This window comes from Pelodiscus sinensis, chromosome 11 (genome assembly GCF_052426305.1).
Source record: "Pelodiscus sinensis isolate ZL-2025 chromosome 11, ASM5242630v1, whole genome shotgun sequence".
Taxonomy (NCBI): Eukaryota; Metazoa; Chordata; order Testudines; family Trionychidae; genus Pelodiscus; species Pelodiscus sinensis.
The window spans coordinates 16,445,426-16,463,111 of record NC_143062.1 but is presented as its reverse complement, the minus strand read 5'-3'; the positions used below and the strand labels follow the sequence as shown (position 1 = coordinate 16,463,111).

General features: G+C 53.5%; 1 protein-coding gene across 20 annotated transcripts in view; it reads right to left on the bottom strand.

Moving 5' to 3' along the window:
* Window positions 1-17,686, bottom strand: part of NRXN2 (neurexin 2) — a 332,982-nt gene that overhangs the window by 221,874 nt on the left and 93,422 nt on the right. For all 20 annotated transcript variants that reach the window (XM_089781141.1, XM_075939211.2, XM_075939215.2 and 17 more), the window contains one exon: window positions 1,096-1,397. In XM_089781141.1, coding sequence (XP_089637267.1) covers window positions 1,096-1,397 — 302 coding nt within the window. The remainder of the gene's footprint in view (window positions 1-1,095; window positions 1,398-17,686) is intronic.

Here is a 17,686-nt window from a genome sequence, read left to right as displayed (position 1 = left end):
TATTTCCCCTTGGTAGCTATGCTGTAGCATCATGCAGGCCGAGATAGTCAAAGATGCTGGGAGCTGCCAGTTCTGATCAGTGCAACGGGCAGATCTGTGCAAAGCACATAGGCCACACTACCAAGAGGCAACAATTCTTTGCTGCACCAGCTACTAAGGGATAAAAGGAACTGACCCTTGGGTCGAGGGAACAGCACACACCCCCAGGACGTACCTTGCCAGCCCAGCACAGAGTGATATACAGTGCAGCCCATACCCATCTGTGCATGGGCTGGGAGCCAGGACTCCTGGGCTCTGTTCCTGACTCCAAGAGGGGAGTGATGTCAACTGGTTGGAGTGGGGGAATTAGAATCAGGACTCCTGGGTTTTTGCCTGGTTCTGGGGGAGGCCCATATATCATTTTTGCTCTCCCCCAGACAGCCACTCCCCCTCCCTTATGCTAGATTAGAGACAACATCCCCTAAAGGGGAAAGACCCCATGTACCGTTCCCCAAATCAGCCACAAAACAGCCTTCCTATTAGTTGTGGTGGCTAATTGCACCCCCTGATTCCTGGCCTTCGCTGGGGAAGGCTCAGGACCCCCAGGAGGTAATGGGGGAGTCCCCTGAGGCGAGTCCATGGAAATTAAGGCACCTTGTGGACATGTCACTAACCCACTGCGGCCATCTCCGCACTAGCTCAGCTCCAGGAGGAAGGGGTAGGGGATATATTTTAGAGGGCAATGCTCTTTTTGGGAAGGGGCAAGAGAAAATTTAGGGGTTGAGGGGGCCCCAGGTTAATGTGTTTGACACACCCTCTTGTTGGCATCTGGACTGCTGGGGGGACGACAAAGAAATGAACAGCTCCCAGTCCATTTATCCCTGGTCACTGGCATCACAGCCCATGCACCCATACCCACCCTTGGCACTGTGAAGGCTGACTGGCTGGATGTTCCCATCCCAGCAATGCTGTCCAGAGAGCACATCGTTGGGACACAACCCTCCAGCAACACTGGGGAATGGGGGCACATCACAGACAATGCTGCCCAGGGAGGATCACTGGTGGAAGCCCCCATCCTGCCCAGCCACGCGGGTCCCAGACAACGTTGGTGCGTACCTGGCGCAGGTTCCGGGTCACCCGGATGTCATGCCAGTTGTTGTCATTGAACTTGCCGTTGACGGGCTCCACCAGTGCCTCGAAGGCGCCTGACCCCAGGTTGATGACCAGCCACACGGCTCCACTCTTCAGTGACAGGTTGACATAGTCGGCCGACTTCCCCGTGTGCAGCATGAGGCCGTTGCGCTGCAGGGTGCGGAAGGACAGCGTGATCTCGTCAGTGCTGCTCTGGATCGGGTTGTGGGACAGGTCGTAGCAGAAGAATTCGTTGCCCTTGAAGGTTGCTACATATTCCTCCTTCCCTGCACAGAGAAAGTGGCCTGGTGAGAGGAAGCAGGTGCATGCAGGCTGTATAGGCACAAGGTGTGGACAACATGTAAGAAGGGGGCAGGAGCCCGCAGGGTGTGTGCATGGTGGCAGTTGGTCAGAAGGGGGCAGCTGCAAGAGGACGTGTGTGCACAAGGCGGGATTAGAGTGTGTGAGAAGGGGACAGATACACTAGGGAGTGTGCACACAAGGTGGGTTGGGAGTGTGCAAGAAGGGGACAGGTGCACTGGGGGTGTGTGCACAAGGTGGGATGAGAGTGTGTGAGAAGGGAGCAGGAACACTAGGGGGTGTGCGCACAAGGAGGGATGGGAGTGTGCAAGAAAGCAGAAGCACTAATAATGAGTGCACACGGGGTGTGTATAAATATCATCATCATTTTGCGTTTGTTAATATTCATTTGTAGAGCCCAAAGCACTCAACTGTAATTGGTGCACCATCATGCCAGATGCCAATCCGTCCCCCCGCCAGCCAAAATTGAGGCCCCTTCTTGTGGGCACTGCACAGACCCACAGAAAGAGACAATCCATATCACAAAGAGTTCACAGTCCAAACAGACATAGGATGGGTGGGGAAACTGAGGCACTGAGTGAGGAAAGAGACTCACTCATCAATGGCATAGTTGAAAATAGACTGCCAGTCTGCCCCTGCTAGAGATAGGGATGGAACCAAAGAGTCCTGACTGCCAACCCCTCTCGTCCCCCACACTAGACCCCACTCCCACCCCAAAGTCAGGACAGACTGCAGGCAGCCTGCGCCCCTTGCCACCCCGTAGGCTGCTATATGCTAAAGTATCTTGTGTGTTTCTGTGCACGTGTCTCTTTCAGTGTTCAAAATATGAGGAAGAAAGGGGTCCTATCTGGCAAAGGGCTGCTTGAATTTAAACAGTGGTAAGTAGGGATGTTAGGTATCGGGTCTTTGAATAGTCATGTGACCACATAAAATCTTATCAGTTACCCGACTATTCAATAGTCCCCGGGGGTAGGGCCAGCAGCGAGTGTGCTCCGGACCCCACTCCTAGGGAACCTCCTGCCACCACATGCTACTACCTCTGTATCGGAGGCCGAAGCATGGAGTGGCAGGGGTGACCAGTCTGTGAGGGGAACCAGTTTAAAAACCAGCTCCTCTTGTGGACTGGCTGCTTCCCCGCGCTGCTGCCTCAGATACAGAGGCAGCAGCATGGGGAGGCAGCAGCTCCCAGCAGGCCCAGGCCCACTGGAGACAAAGGCTACTTCATGGCAGTCTCCCCCATCCACTGCTGCCTCTGATACCAGTGCGGAAGGGGAAGGGGATGCAACACCACAGAACAACTGCTGAGGGAACCAACTGTTAAGCCGGCTCCCCCCAGGACCAACTCCTGTCCCCCTCCCCCATTTGCTGCCTTTGATACAGAGGCAGTGGGGGCAGGGGGAATGCGAGTAGTCAACTACTCATTGACAACACCCTAGTAGTAAGAAGTAAGAGAAGCCAGGCAGCCCCCAAAGCAGGGGTGGGCAATAATGTTTGACAGAGGCCACCCCAAGAATTTGGTAAATGGTCAAGGGCCTCACTTTTCTGTGATCCCAGTGGAGGTAGGGTGGGGTCTGGGAGTTTGGTGAAGAGGTTGTGGGTGCAGGAGGGAGTGTGGGGCTTTGCAGAGAGTTTGAGTGCAGGAGTGGATTCTGAGCCTGCTCCCAATCCCCTATCTTCCATTCCTCAAGCAGAGATGTCCTCGCCCTCTGGCCCAGCACCGCCGGTGAGAGAAGTCTCTCTCTGCTGCCAGCATCTGCCAATTAACTTGCCATCTGGTGATGCTGAGGAAACAAATTTGCCTGTCTCGCCAGTGCTCAGCCCCCGCAATCATTGTGTTAGTGTCAGCACCAGCCAGCCATGGCAGCAATCAGAGCCCATCAGGACACAGGGGCTGGAGGAGACGAGGGGTGTGGTGGGGGCTAATTCCCTAACAATCCCCCGCACCGGAAAACACAATTTCCTAAAGAGCTGGCTTTCTGTCATGAGATGTGCTCACAGACAGGCAGCTCAGCCCAAGCACCCACACCTAGCTTGCCAGGAGTAATGTTACACCCAGAAGCAACTCCACTTAAGAGTCCTGGACAAAAAGGCAGGACATTTTTGCATCACTGTTGCTGCCTGACCTGCGGACAGCGCCCTCTACTGAGCCTCCCACTCCACAGGCTACAGCACAGCGCCCCCTAGTGCCGCACTGGCTGCAAAGGGAGTACTCCCAACTAGAGATGTTAAATATCGATTAATTGAATAGTCGATTAACCTCATGAATTCTTATCGGTTAGTCGACTATTCTATAGTCCCCGGGCAGCCCCTGTGTGGGGGGAGGGGAGATCTGAGCTCTTGGACCCGGCACGAGCTGGAACTGAGTCAGGCTGCCTGCATGCCTGGCTCCTAATGCACTTTAAATGCAGAGCTACAGCAAGGGTAGGTCCGGGACCCAGTGCAAGCTGGGACTGAGCTGGGCTGCTCACCAGCCTGCTAAAAAATTTACTGGCAAGGGATGGGCGGGAAATGCAGGTAGTCTACAGTATTAACCTATACGCTTTTGCTTATCAGTTAATTGGTTAATCGGCTATACTATTGCATCCCTACTCCCAGCTGCACACACTGCAGCACACTAGGTTTAGGATTACGGTTAACCCAGAACATCATGATGAAAACTCCTCTGCCTTGTTTTAGGATTAGGATTTTATATCACATACCTAACTCAGCGTAAAACAATAATACGTAGCTCTCATCCTGGATTTTTCATCCTTAGATCTTAAAGCACTTTGCAGAGCAGGTCAGCATCATAACTCCACTTCACAGAGGGGTAAACTGAGGCACAGATCAAGGCTGGGATTTGCTCAAGATTATCCAGCAGCCAGCGGCAGCACCAGGAATGGACCTCGGGTCAGCATAGTTCCAGACTGGTGCCCATTAGGCCACACTGCCTCCCCACACCTCTCCTCTGCATTGCAGACATAGGCCTAGGCCCAAAGCAAATTCTCCAGCTGCTTGCAACCACCCCACCCCAGAAGGTTCATCTCAGACAAACTCCCGGCCCTCAGGCCATCTATTGCCACTTCCCCAGCCCATGAAATCTTTCAAAAAGGTTATTTAATCAGACCACATTCCTACCAGCCCGGGGAGTGAAGGGGGTGAGAAGCAGGCAGTGCATAGGGACTCACCTATGTACATGGCTCCCAGACACACCCAGGCCCCCACCCCACCCACCAAGGCCAGCACCCACCTAGTCCCAGTTGCAGGCAGCAACACTTGGTCTGGGAAGCTGCGCTAGCTAATCCACCGCAGTGTGAACTGAGCTGGCCAGGGAGCTGCCCGAGCAGATGCATTTCTGCAGCCAGCGGGGCAAGGCCGATGGGTTTCGCTTTTGAATACCAGGCCAGGGGAACCCAACATGGGGACACAGATGTGAGCAAGGAGGGGAGGAGGTGGGATCCCTGTGCAAGGGCACAGATGTCAGCAGGGGGCATCCCAATGCCAGGCCTCTCTCACACACAGCACCTCTCTAAGGCTACATCTACACTACCGGGTTATTTCAAATAACTCCCGAAATAACTATTTCAAAATAGTGCACCCACACGTCAGGAAGCCTCGAAATGAGTCAGAGGCAGGCTGATGTGGATGCTCTATCTTGACTTAGAGCCCCAGGAAGCACTGGGGAGTAATTCCTTTGCATGACTCTGGGGAGTAGTTATTTCGAAATAACTGCAGCTGAGCGTCCACACTAACCCTATTTCGAAATAGGCATTATTCCTCGTAGAATGAGGGGTTATTATTTCAAAATAACAAGCCTGTTATTTGAAATAATTTTGAAACAACAGGCTTGCCGTATGGACACACACCTTATTATTTCAAAATAACGGGAGTTATTTCAAAATAACTCTGCAGTGTAGACATGTCCTAGCTGTGCTGTCTGCCTGGCTTTTCGCTTTAGTCCCTCTCTTTATGGCCCAAGGCTATAAAATCTAAATGAAACAAAAACCACAGCCCAGCACAGATCACCCCTCAGCCCTCCCTCAGGCTCCTGGTACCTGGGTCTGCAGAACCTAGGATCAGGCCTTCATGTGCCAGTCTGACAGCTGAGGAGGGTGACTGTGAGAAATGTCCCTGGGGGACCTCGCTGTCCCAGCCTGCTCCCACACGGCACAGGGAGTGCTAAGTAGCCAGTCAACTCAACCCCTTGGCCTCCCCTGCAGCAGCCAGGCTCCTAAATTGCTTATTCAGGGCTCTGTGCTGGCAGGATATAAATCACCTCAGTAGGGCCAGGCTGGGGGAGCAATTAATTCCTCGCTAACCCCAGGGCCACACTGCCTGGCTCCCTCCCAATCCCCCAGCCCCGCTCTCAGTCCCTTGTAAGCACTTTTCCATGCCCTTGGACTGGATCCACCCCTTAGAGCCATCTGCTTGCACCCCATACACTGGCTGCCCATGGAGGACTCCCAACTAGACCTGGGGTGCAAAAGAGAGGAGCGATTGGGAAGGGGGCACTCAGAGAAGATGACCCCAAGGGACAGTCCTGAAGGGGAAAAGGGGGAAATGAAACTGAATGAGAAAGACAGAGACAAGAAGATGGGGGGGGGAGGGGACAGAGTGGAAGCTGGCATTCACAGAGGCATTAAACTGAGGCATGTATCAGGGAGGGACACCGGTAGCAGGATGTTGGAGAATGGGGATTGTGGCTGGAGCTGGAGTGGATATGGTAGGGCTGGAAGGAAGGGGGTTTAGCTGAAGCCACTAGAACGGGGCTACTCAACTTTGGAAACCCAGGGGCCACAATGATACTCACAGAACATGCCAAGGGCCACAACTTAAGTGCGGTTGCATATACATGCAAATATATATGTAAATATATGCAAATAGCTTCTTTCACACTGATGGGCATGAATACAAAGATTAAGGCAAGACTACACAACATGCAGGCCCCATCTAAGTCAGTTCTGCTGATATTAATAAAATGCAACATTTACCTGATTTCCACCCATATGACAGCACTTTTAATGAGCAATGACAGTCCAGGAATTTAACTACTAAAATACGTATCAACAGAAGACCATTCTATTGACTGCTTTTTTGTTTTGGCTCCCACCTATGGGCCCGCATGTTGAGCACCGCGTAAACTCAAACTGCGCTGTGGGCTGTAAACAAATGGGCTGCGGGCCTCACGCAACCCGTGGGTCATGTGTTGAGTATCCCTGCACTAGGAGGTATGGAAGGGGTTCTAGTTAAGGCCAAGGACAATATTTCCTCTAATTATTCCATCTATGTGTGGAACAAATTTTGTTATGAGTGCCAAAGCATGTGCAGATGTGCACCACGAGTAGAAACACATACTACCAGCTGTGGGAGGCTGTGGGTGCTCTGGTAATCAGCTAGGTGGCATTTGAAACTCTCGTAGGCGGCTCCCCTAGTGCTCATCTTACAAACACTAGCGGGAGAAGGTGGGGGCAGGATGAAGGCAGGAAAGGGGTTGTACATGGCGGGTCCCCATGCAGAGCTGAGCTTCAAGCTGAAAGAAGCTTGTCACCCAGGCTGCAGAAGGAACCCTTGGGAGCCACAAGGGGCGGGGGCAGGGAACGGGAATGGGCAGGTCCCATCACAGAGCAAGGGCTTGAGTCCTGCTCGCACTCTGTCGCCACCTGCCCCAGCAGACAGCAGTGCAGGATCACACACCCTAGCTACGTCTACACTGGCATGATTTTGCACAAATACTTTTAACGGAAGGGTTTTTCTGTTAAAAGTATTTGCGCAAGAGAGCGTCTACACTGGCATGTGCCTTTGCACAAGAGATGTGCTTTTGCGCAAGAACATCAGTGCCAGTGTAGATGCTCTCTTGCGCAAGAAAGCTCCGATGGCCATTTAGCCATCGGGGTTTCGTGCGCAAGAAATTGATGTTACCTGTCTACACTGGCCTCTTGCACAAGAACACTTATCCCTGAGCGAGAGTGTCAGAGTATTTGCACAAGAAGCACTGATTTTGTACATTACAACGTCAGTGTTCTTGTGCAAATACTCGTGGCCAGTATAGACAGGTGGCAAGATTTTGCGCAAAAGCACTTGTAGACACAGCCCCCTGTGTGGGATGTGTCAGGGGAACCTTAGCAGAGAACTCTAGTCTGGGTTAGCCCAGGCAGCACAGTGCCTCCTGCTGGAGCCAGCTGGAGCCTCCCCACAACAACCATGGGAGCCTGCATTTGACAAGTGTCGTTACCACCTGGCAATCCCCAGACCCTCCCCAGCAGCTGCCAGTAAGAACTCCAAGGGGTCCTGCCCTGCTCTGAGCGGAAGCTGCTCACAAGGCTGCTTCACAAAAAAGGCAACCAAAGCTGAGAGCATCCCCCCATGCCCACTCTTTCAGCACTGCCTCTTCCTCCCTCTCCCCTGCCAGCTACACATACACGCCTCACCCCAGAGCCAGCGCCCACCTTACCAGAACAAGGTTTCTAGCCCTTGTGGTCACTGCAATTACCAGCAAAAGGAATAACCGACCATGCAGCACTCCCTGCCTGAGAGTGCAGGGAGCCTGGGCCAATTGCTATGAGAGGGGAGAGCTGCCCCAGAGCAAGGGACACAGTGACACCTACCTGTGTATGCAGAGAGCCTGGCACAATCACTCCTCTAAGACTCAAGCTGAGAGTGGGGTCTAGTGGCTGAGAGCAGGGGAGCTGGGAGTTAGGGCCCCTCCCGACTGCCTGTCCCAGCCACAACTCCCCCCTACTTCCCCTGGCCACAAATCCCCTTTACCCCCACACACCCAACTGCCTGCCCCAGCCACAGCTCCACTTCGCGCCCCACCCCTCCCCCCCACTGCCTGCCACTCCCCCAACAAACTGCCCCAGCCACACCCACACCACACCTCCACCAATGGCCCCAGTTCCACCCATCGTTACCTCCCGCCAGCACCAGCTTGTCCCCCAATTCACTCCACCAATATCCCACATGGCTGTTAGCACAAGCCCATCTCTCCTTCTCCACCTGTCTCACCAAGGGCAGCTGGTGCCAGCCAATGGGTTGGGAGGGAGGATTAGTGGCAGCCAGAATTGTCCCACTGTTTCCAGAGCAAGAGGTGACCCATCCCCCAGCATACACTCCCCCCCACATTTGTGTCTCCAGGCTGGGGAGAGGCATTTCTGCCTCCTTGCTTGGGTTAAGCCCACCAGACAGCCAACAAACTCATCTCAGGCAGAGGAAAGAGCCAGGAGGGGCTGGATTGGAACGGGTGTCCTAGAGGTGAAAGACTGCATGGTGGTAACTAGGGTGGAATTGCATCTTGTTCCCCACAGGGCAGCAGGATCACCCCCAACAGCCCATTCCCAGGGTGCCCCTACAGCCTGGAAGGGGGCAGAGCTGCTCCTAAAGTTAATTCTCAGTGTGTGGGGGGGGGGGGGGCGCGAAGGCTCTGAGTGTTCAGGGATAAACGGAGGGGGTGCTGGCTCTGTATTATTAGAGATTGTAACTGTCACTCTTTCTCGCCGCGTGAGCTTCGAGCCTCAGGGTAACAGGATCGATAGCCAGGATACAATCGATAGGACATGGGGACAGGGAGTGGGAGGGAGAGCAGGGTTCAAGGGGTCAGTCACGCAGGAGTTCTCCTTGTCTGAATGTGAGGGGTTACGCACGCTAGCCCCACCCCCAGAGTCCTGGTTCCCAGCCCTTGCTAGCAGCATGTGGGGGCTCCCCATGGCTGAGGTGCAGGTCTCTGTGGGGTACGGGTACAAGGGATGGGGCTGTCACTCAGCACTGCACTGAGGACATAGTGCCCACCCTGCTGCACTGGGACTTCTGCCTGGAGATGCACATGGCCCCACACTCACTCCCTTTGTAAGCATAGCTGGGAGAACCTGCCACCCTGTCAAACAGCCCCAGAGATACCCCTGAACACTCACACAGATGGGTGTGCACAGAAACACACCTTGTGTACACATACGCCAGAGACACACATAGAACCATAGAACACTAGAACTGGAAGGGACCGCGAGAGGTCATCAAGTCCAGTCCCCTGCCCTCACGGCAGGACCACGCATCATCTAGACCAGTGCTTCCAACCTGTGGTCAGTGGATCCCCGGTGGTCTGCAACAGTACTGCAGGAGGTCAGTGGAAAATTTAGTTTAATAAAGACAAATGCAAAGTGCTCCACTTAGGAAGGAACAATCAGTTTCACACATACAGAATGGGAAGCAACTGTCTAGAAAGGAGTACGGCAGAAAGGGATCTAGGGGTTATAGTGGACCACAAGCTGAATATGAGTCCAATTCCCTCAGCCTTGCCTCGGAGCTCATGTTTTCTAGACCTTTCATCATTTTTGTTGCTCTTCTCTGGACCGTCTCTAATTTCTCCACATCCTTCTTGAAATGTGGTGCCGAGAACTGAACGCAATACTCCAACTGAGGCCTAATCAGTGCAGAGTAGAACGGAAGAATGACTTCTTGTGCCCTATTCACAACATTCCTGTTAATGCATCCCAAAATCATGTTTGCTTTTTTTGCAACAGCATCACACTGTTGACTCATATTTAGCTATGACCCCTAGATTCCTTTCTGCAGTACTCCTTCCTAGACAGTTGCTTCCCTTTCTGTTTGTGTGATACTGATTGTTCCTTCCTAAGTGGAGTACTTTGCATTTGTCCTTATTAAACTTCAGCCTATTTATCTCAGACCATTTCTCCAGTTTGTCCAGATCATTTTGAATTATGACCCGATTCTCTAAAAAACTTGCAACCCATCCCAGCTTGGTATCATCACATGCACTCACTCCAAAAGAGAGACAGACACACACAGCATACAATACACTCATGCTGCACACATGCACTCAGACCCAGACACATGCGCACCTACACACACACACTAAGCACAGACTCACAAATCACAGACACACTGCACTCCACAGACCACATGGATGTAAATGCTACACACACACCCCAAGCAAGGAAATACACACACTCACCTCTCCCAGGGCTTTGCAGTACTAGCTTGCTTCGTGTGCATTTCTGCAGCACGGCCTGCTGCCTTTTCTCCCCCAGCTCAGGTCTCTGTTTCCTGGAGAAAGCAGCAGGGTGCCACAGTAGGCAAGTGCTGCCCCATCCTACTCATCCCGACAGCACTCAGAGATGGGGTGCAGCAGGAAGCACACAGCAGGGGCCACATAGTAAGTTGCATAAAAGTAAAAACCACATGCACACGGATACCTACTGCCATGCCGCTGTGCAACTTTAGCAGAAACATGACAGTAGCGCTGAGCTCATAGCTAAGAGGCAACACAGTGCAGTGGGTAGAGAGAGAACTGGTCTGGGGGCCAAGACTTCGGGCTTTAGCCCTAGCTCGGAGTAGGATCCCCAACCCTCCAGGATTGACCTGGAGTCTCCTGGAAACAGCCTCCATATCTTGGTGACTGCTGAAAGCAATCCTGGAGATGTTACAGGCTGAACCTCTCTGGTCCAGCATGATTTTAGTTATCCAGACGCCCACTTTTCATGGCTGTGCCAAGTTTCCTGTGGTCCCATAAAGTTTGTTTACAGCCACCAGTCCTGGCTCTCAGTGTTCTGTGCTGTTATTCAGCTCTACTTTACCTTTAAATGTCTTCTAAGAGCCCAGTAAGCAGTGGAAGTGTCTAATGCTGCTAGACAATATTAACCCCCATGGTTTGGCAATTCTCTGGTTTGGCACTAGTCAGGTCCCCAGGGTGTCAGACTAGAAACTGGGACCTTGGGAATCCATTCCCCTTTTGGTACCTCAGTTTCCCCTCCTGTGCTCTTAAGGGCAGGAGTTGTCTCTTAGGCTGTGTCTAGACTACATGCCTCTGTCGTCAGAGGCATGTAGATTAGACACATAGGCAAAGTCAAATGAAGCTGCGATTTAAATGATCGCGGCTTCATTTAAATTTACATGGCTGCTGCGCTGAGCCGACAAACAACTGATCAGCTGTTTGTCCGCTCAGCGCACTAGTCTGGACGCTCCCCTGCCGACATCAAAGCCCTTTGTCTGCAGCCCCGTTATTCCTCGTGGGACGAGGTTTACCGGGGCTGCCGACAAAGGACTTTGATGTCGGCAGGGGAGTGTCCAGACTAGCGCACTGAGCGGACAAACAGCTGATCAGCTGTTTGTCGGCTCAGCGCGGCAGCCATGTAAATTTAAATGAAGCCGCGATCATTTAAATCGCGGCTTCATTTGACTTTGCCAAACAAACAAGTCTACATGGCTCCGTCGACGGAGCCATGTAGTTTAGACGTACCCTTACTGGGTGTCTGCGCACTCCCCAGCCCAAGAGGGTCTGTGATATCTCAGGCGGGGCCAGCAGAGCCCCAAATCTTAGGCAGGGTGGTTCCCAGCACAAAGGGAAACCTAATATTTCAGACAAGGCTTGCATGACACCCATACGATATCCCAGGCAGGGCCTGCATGGCATCCAACACAACAGGGTGCCAGATTCCTCAGGCAGGGCTTGCATGGTGCCTGACCCACTGGGTCCCCTGATATTTTAGGCAGGGACAGCACAACACCCCACACAACAAGCTCCTGTAGTTGCTATCACAAAAATGAGCCTCACAAGCTATTGAGACAACTCATCCTGATTTCTCCCAGGACCACATCTGCCCCCCTGGCTTGCTGTGCGATTGGAAGTGCCTTCCCGCAGGCTGTAGTAAACCCAGAATATTTCCCCCACTCCAACCTGACATTTTTATCATGCAAATATGTTTGTGCCTGTGCGGAGAGAATGAAAATCGACTCCGGTCCTGGGGAAATGTTCGCACCTCGAGGCGGGCGTGGAGAGTAGAACATTTTAAATGGAACAAATTTGCTATTTTTTTCCTTTTCCCAGAGCCTGCAGCAGGAAAACAAACACTCTCCCCCGCTCCCATTACGCCCTCCCTGCCTCCTCCTGTCCTTCCTCCAGCCAGCCCTGGAACATCCCAAGGCAAAACAGCAATGACTGCAGTTCCCAGAATCCACCCATATGCCCCTCGCCCTTGCATGCCGCCTGGGCACCTTGCAACTTTCACTCCATCCGGGCAAATTCTGACTTAGCCCTTTCCCACCAACCCCTGCCCCAGCAATCAGCTGTGGGAATTCCCTTCGCTCCCTGCCTCCAGTCATGGTGGTGTTAGTACAGCCCCACATGCCCCACCCCAGAGGTAGTTGCGTCTCTGTGTTGGGTGCGGGATGCCCCTGCACCTCACCCTAGAGATGACTGCAGCTCTCTGAAGCCATTGTCCGTATTTCCAAGCAGGACTGGCATGTAACCACGACAGATGCTTCCTACACCCCAGGTTGGGATTCGCTCTCTTGCCTGTCATTCCCAACCCTTTCCAGGCCCAGGACTCCAGGAGGGACAGGACATGAATAGGAGGAGACACCATCTCCCCGGCCAATGTGGCAGCTGTTCCTGGGGAGGCACAATGATGAAAGTAATTCCTTCCTTTACCCCTACTGGTCATCAGGAGGGTTTTTCCCGTCTTCTCATGTTGGAATTAATGGGGGGCCCGGGATCTGAGGGCTGGACGGGCGGTGGGATGGAGCAGGCTGGCTCCCAATGTTCCTTCAGAGCCCAGAGCACTGTCCCCAAGTTGAGAGCTCATTCCCCAAAGTGGCCAAGAGTAGAAAATATCACCCTACCCCTCTCCCATCCACGTCCCAGCTCTGCGCCTGCTAGGGATGTTAAAATATATTTTTACATTTATAAACATGTAACCACTGAATTTTTCAGCACTTACGTGTTTACACATGGCGGGGGGGGGGGACACAGATGGGAGCCAGTGCTCACAGAAAGCCAGCTTTTAAGCTGGCTTCTTACACACACTGGCTCCTCCCCTGCCCCCGCCCCACCACTGCTGGCTCTCTATCCGAGGTTGGGGGGAGAAGGAGGCTCCTACCTTCCCCTCCCCCCCAGTGCTGCCTCTGATACAGAGGCAGCAGTGTGAGGGGACAAGAGGCTCCAGGGGAGCCAGTGCTCGTGGGGAGCCAGCTTCCCACGCACACCAGCTCCCACCTCCCTCCCTGCTGCCTCAGATATTGAGGCGGGGGGGGGGGGGAGTTGTGTGTAACCATGAGGGTTAACCGATGAGCCAGGGCTCATTGGTTAACCATGTACACAAGCTCGCATCCCTAGCGCCCGCAAGTTCCACCCCAGTGGCTCCAGTCACTTGGGATAAAATGCAGGCAGTGAACCCAGCCTCTGGGTCAAATAATCACTCACTGGGCTGGCACCCCAGTTCTGGTCTTCACAGAACCCTGCACTACTAGGTGAGGCCAAGGCTGGAGCAGCTGTGAGTTTTCTCCCAAGCCAGTGCTCCTGCCTTGCTGCCAACTAAGAGATGCCGGGGCTTCCCTCCACCCCTGGGAAGGCCAAAGGGGATGTCCATACAGGGATCCCTTGATCAGCACTGGCATGCAGCCACGTCTGGGGTAGGGCACAGAAGCCTGCAATCCCCCATGACTTTTAAGCCAGGAGCCCTGCTCCCACATCAAACTAGGGTATGAATAAATAGTCAGGTAGACCATTAATTAATAAGCCTAAGATTCTCGGATAACCTTCCTGAGTACTCGCATTTCCCCCCCACCTTGCTGCCTCTGTGCTGCCTTTCCCCACCCACACATGAGCTGCTGCCTCTATTAAAGGCAGCAGCACAGGAGACGGATGGCAGGGGAAGCTGCTTTGTGGCGGCAGCCCCTGTCCACAGGGGACCTGAGCTCCCCGTGGACAGGGGCTGCTGCTGGAGCAGTCTGGCCCACCCCCTCCCCACAGCAGCCTCTGTCCTTGGGGAGCTCTGACCCCCCACGGACAGGGGCTACAGCCATCCCGTGCTGCTGCCTCCGATATAGAGGCAGTAGCACGGGGCAGCAGACAACCAGTCCATGAGGGGAGCTGATTTTTAAACTGGCTTCCCTTGAAGACCAGGTCCCGCCTGGCATCCCGCGCTGCTGCCTCTGATATAGAGGCAGCAGCACAGGGTGGCAGGAGGCTCCCCGGGAGTGGGGTCGGGTTGCACTGACTGCTGGCCCTGCCCCTGGGGACTACAGAATAGTCGACCCACCACTCAGAATTCACGCAGTTAGTGGACTATTCTGTTACTCGCTATCTAACACCCCTACATCAAATTGTGTTAAATCAGAGATGGGATAACTTGCAGCATTCAGCTCAGTGGGGGCACAAAGAAGGGTGATCCATTCTGGAACTGGCAAGTCACCCCCATAACAGAGCGACTGAGTCTGGCATGATGTTGAGAGGAGAAGGGGTTGGGGGGTGACTCTCTAGAATACCCTCCACCCCATCAATGCCCAGGGCTGCTACAAACACACTCACGTCCATCTGGAGTGGCAGACACAATGCATCAAGCCCAGAGACATGCCAGCCATCTGGGCCCTACAAAGCACCTAAGGGACCTGCCAGCTGGCACTGCCCATCCCCCTCACCCACTAGGCCTCAGTTTGAGTCTAGTTGCTTTGTAAGATTCCCCTAACACACTTACTGCTCCCTTCACCCTCAACAGTCCTCCAGCCACACCTGCACCTTTATGAGAAAACAAGAGCCATTTGGCAACAGAAAGAAATGTCAGACACCCCCTCCCCACAATGGGGCCAGGGCCAGATGCTGATGTCAGCTCCCCGGGGCACCCTCTGACTGCAGTGTAGTTTCACACACTTGTATGTACCAGCCTTTTCATCTGCAGTGTTGCACACATGCTTCTGTGCACATTCCCGTGCACATTCATCCCAACATTGTGCATATACCCAAACTCCCTTGTATGCACACATATACTCGTGTGCTCATTTTCATTTGTGTGTACTCTCATACGTTTGGGCACAACTTTCTCCCTCGTGTTCAGGCACACTAAAACAGGCTTCATGTACACCCACCCTGTCAGTGGTGGGAATGCATAGTGTACACATTCACACACACTTGTGCGCACAGACACAGACACACACACACAGTTGGCATCTTCACCCCCACTGATGTCCCCTCTGCAGCTGCAGTAGGGTGGGTCTTTAGAAGTGTTCCCTATAACCTGTGTGCTTGTGAGGCCACTCAAATGAGATTCAGATGCTGCCCAGCTGATTAGCAGAACACCCACAGCTGGCAGCATGTGTTACTATTGGTGGTGCACATTCACACATGCTTTGGTGCACATAAAATTACTCTGCACACAGATGGACAAAATAAGAGGGAACGTTGATCTTTAGCATACAGCACAACAGGGAGGGTGCATGTGTGAACACTTGGCCAGCACTAGCTCCTGCCCAGCAGGCAGCATGTTTTGTTGCCTCCCCAGCATTTCCCACACCCTACTTCCAGACCTGGGCAATGCTCACTGCCAGGAGCCATGCAGTGCCCGGTTAACCTCACACTGGCATCACCTTTCCTCAGAGCGTCGAGGTCATGGCATCTGTCATCAGCCTCCTGGGACTCACCCTTGCAGCACCTGCCCCTCCAGCCACACCGGCTTGACAAATAAGGTGGTCTCAGCTGGGGCAGAGGCTGCTGATAGGAAGTCAGAGCATGTGCCAGAGGCAAGCCCCTACCAAAATTGAGAGCATGTGCTAGAGGCAAACCCATACATTACATTCAGTCTGCCAGTCTTTGCCTTTGCTTTAGGGCCACTTAGCAGCTGGCACACCAAAGCACCAGAAAGAGAGAGAGGTGACTCCCCACCCTATATGGGACATCACCAGAGCCAGCCAGAGAGATGAGACACACTCTCTACCCCATGGGCTTGTCAGAGACACAAACCCCCATGCACCACCCCACCCCTACCCCAGGCAGCACACAGGATCTCAGACCATGCTTTTACTTTGGCTTTATGGTAGCAGCTAGAAGGATCTTTGCAGTACTCAGTGCAAGGGGTCCTCCAATCTTTGCTAGAGACTGCAAAGCAATGGCCACAACAGGGGCTCCAATCTCAAGTCAGGGCCTAGGCAGTCTCTAGCCCAAAAAGGGGTCCCAATCTCAGGCCAAGGCCTACACTGTACTTGTCCTAACAGGGGCCCCAATCTTCGCAGCCTCACTCCATGATTCTGGATAGGGCTCTGCCCTGAGGCCTTTCTCTCCCTCTGAGCTTTGCTTTGGCAACACTATCAGATCAGTCAGCTTTGAAATCCCTCCTTTCCTTTCCTTTCTTTTCCACAAACTTGCTATTTACATCCTCTGTCCCTTGGGAGTCAAAAACAGCCCCTCCCACCCACTCTGAAGGGTGTTATTTTAGGGTCTCTCAGGAGCACTGGGTAGCAGGGGCTCTTGGGAGTGATATAGCTTGTTATTGTAGGGTCTCATGAGAGTGCCAGGGCTGTGCAGACCCACATCTTATTGCACGGTCTTCAGCAGGCCTCACCACTGGAATATATTTATTTCCCTCCAGAGAGGTGACCATAACTCTCTCCAATCCCTGCTCATCACCTTAGGAGGCAGGTCCCAGGAGGTACAAAAAGTGGCTTCAAATCCCTCTAAGGGGCTAGGCTGGAGCAGAGTGGGGTGGGGAGACAGCCTGCTCTGCTGATTCAAAGGGGCGGCAGGGGGGGAGCTCATGCACACAACTTGTCAGACACCTAACTAGAGAACAGTGCCTCCACTGGCCCCTGGCTGCTCTGTTACTGCACCAAACCTAGAGAAGGGGGTCACCAGCCCACACCCGGACCTGTGCAGAGACAGAGCCACATCCAGGGACCAGTAGTCACACCCCAAGCCTGCCACTAGCAGAATCCACATCCCAGGCACTAGCACCAGAATTCATATCCCAGCAGGATCCACACCCAGGGTGCTAGCTCCAGGATCCACACCCCACCAGGATCAAAGCCCAGGGCGCTAGTGCCAAGATTCACACCTCAGCAGGATCCATGCTCAAAGTGCTAGCTCTATGGTTCACACCCCGTAGGATCTACACCCCCAGGCAATAGCGCCTGAATTCACATCCCAGCATAATCCATGCTCAGGACGCTAGTGCCAGGATTCACACCCCAGCAGGATCCACACCCTGGGTGCTAGCAGCAGGATTCACACCCATAGTCACATTGTGGCACATCCGTCTTTTCCCCCCTTTGCACACAGACAGCTTATGACATTAGCTCCTCAACACGAAAGACCAGGACAATTAATCCCACCCCCCCCCCACACACACACATTCCCCAGGGACCCAGCACGCCAGCACCCTGGAGTCCAGTCGGCATGGCAACCAGCCCGCATCCTCTCCTCAGCATCACTTAGCGACCGCCACCACGAGAGGAAGATACTAAGGGCAGTGCTTCTAAGCACCATGTGTCTCCGCCTCCC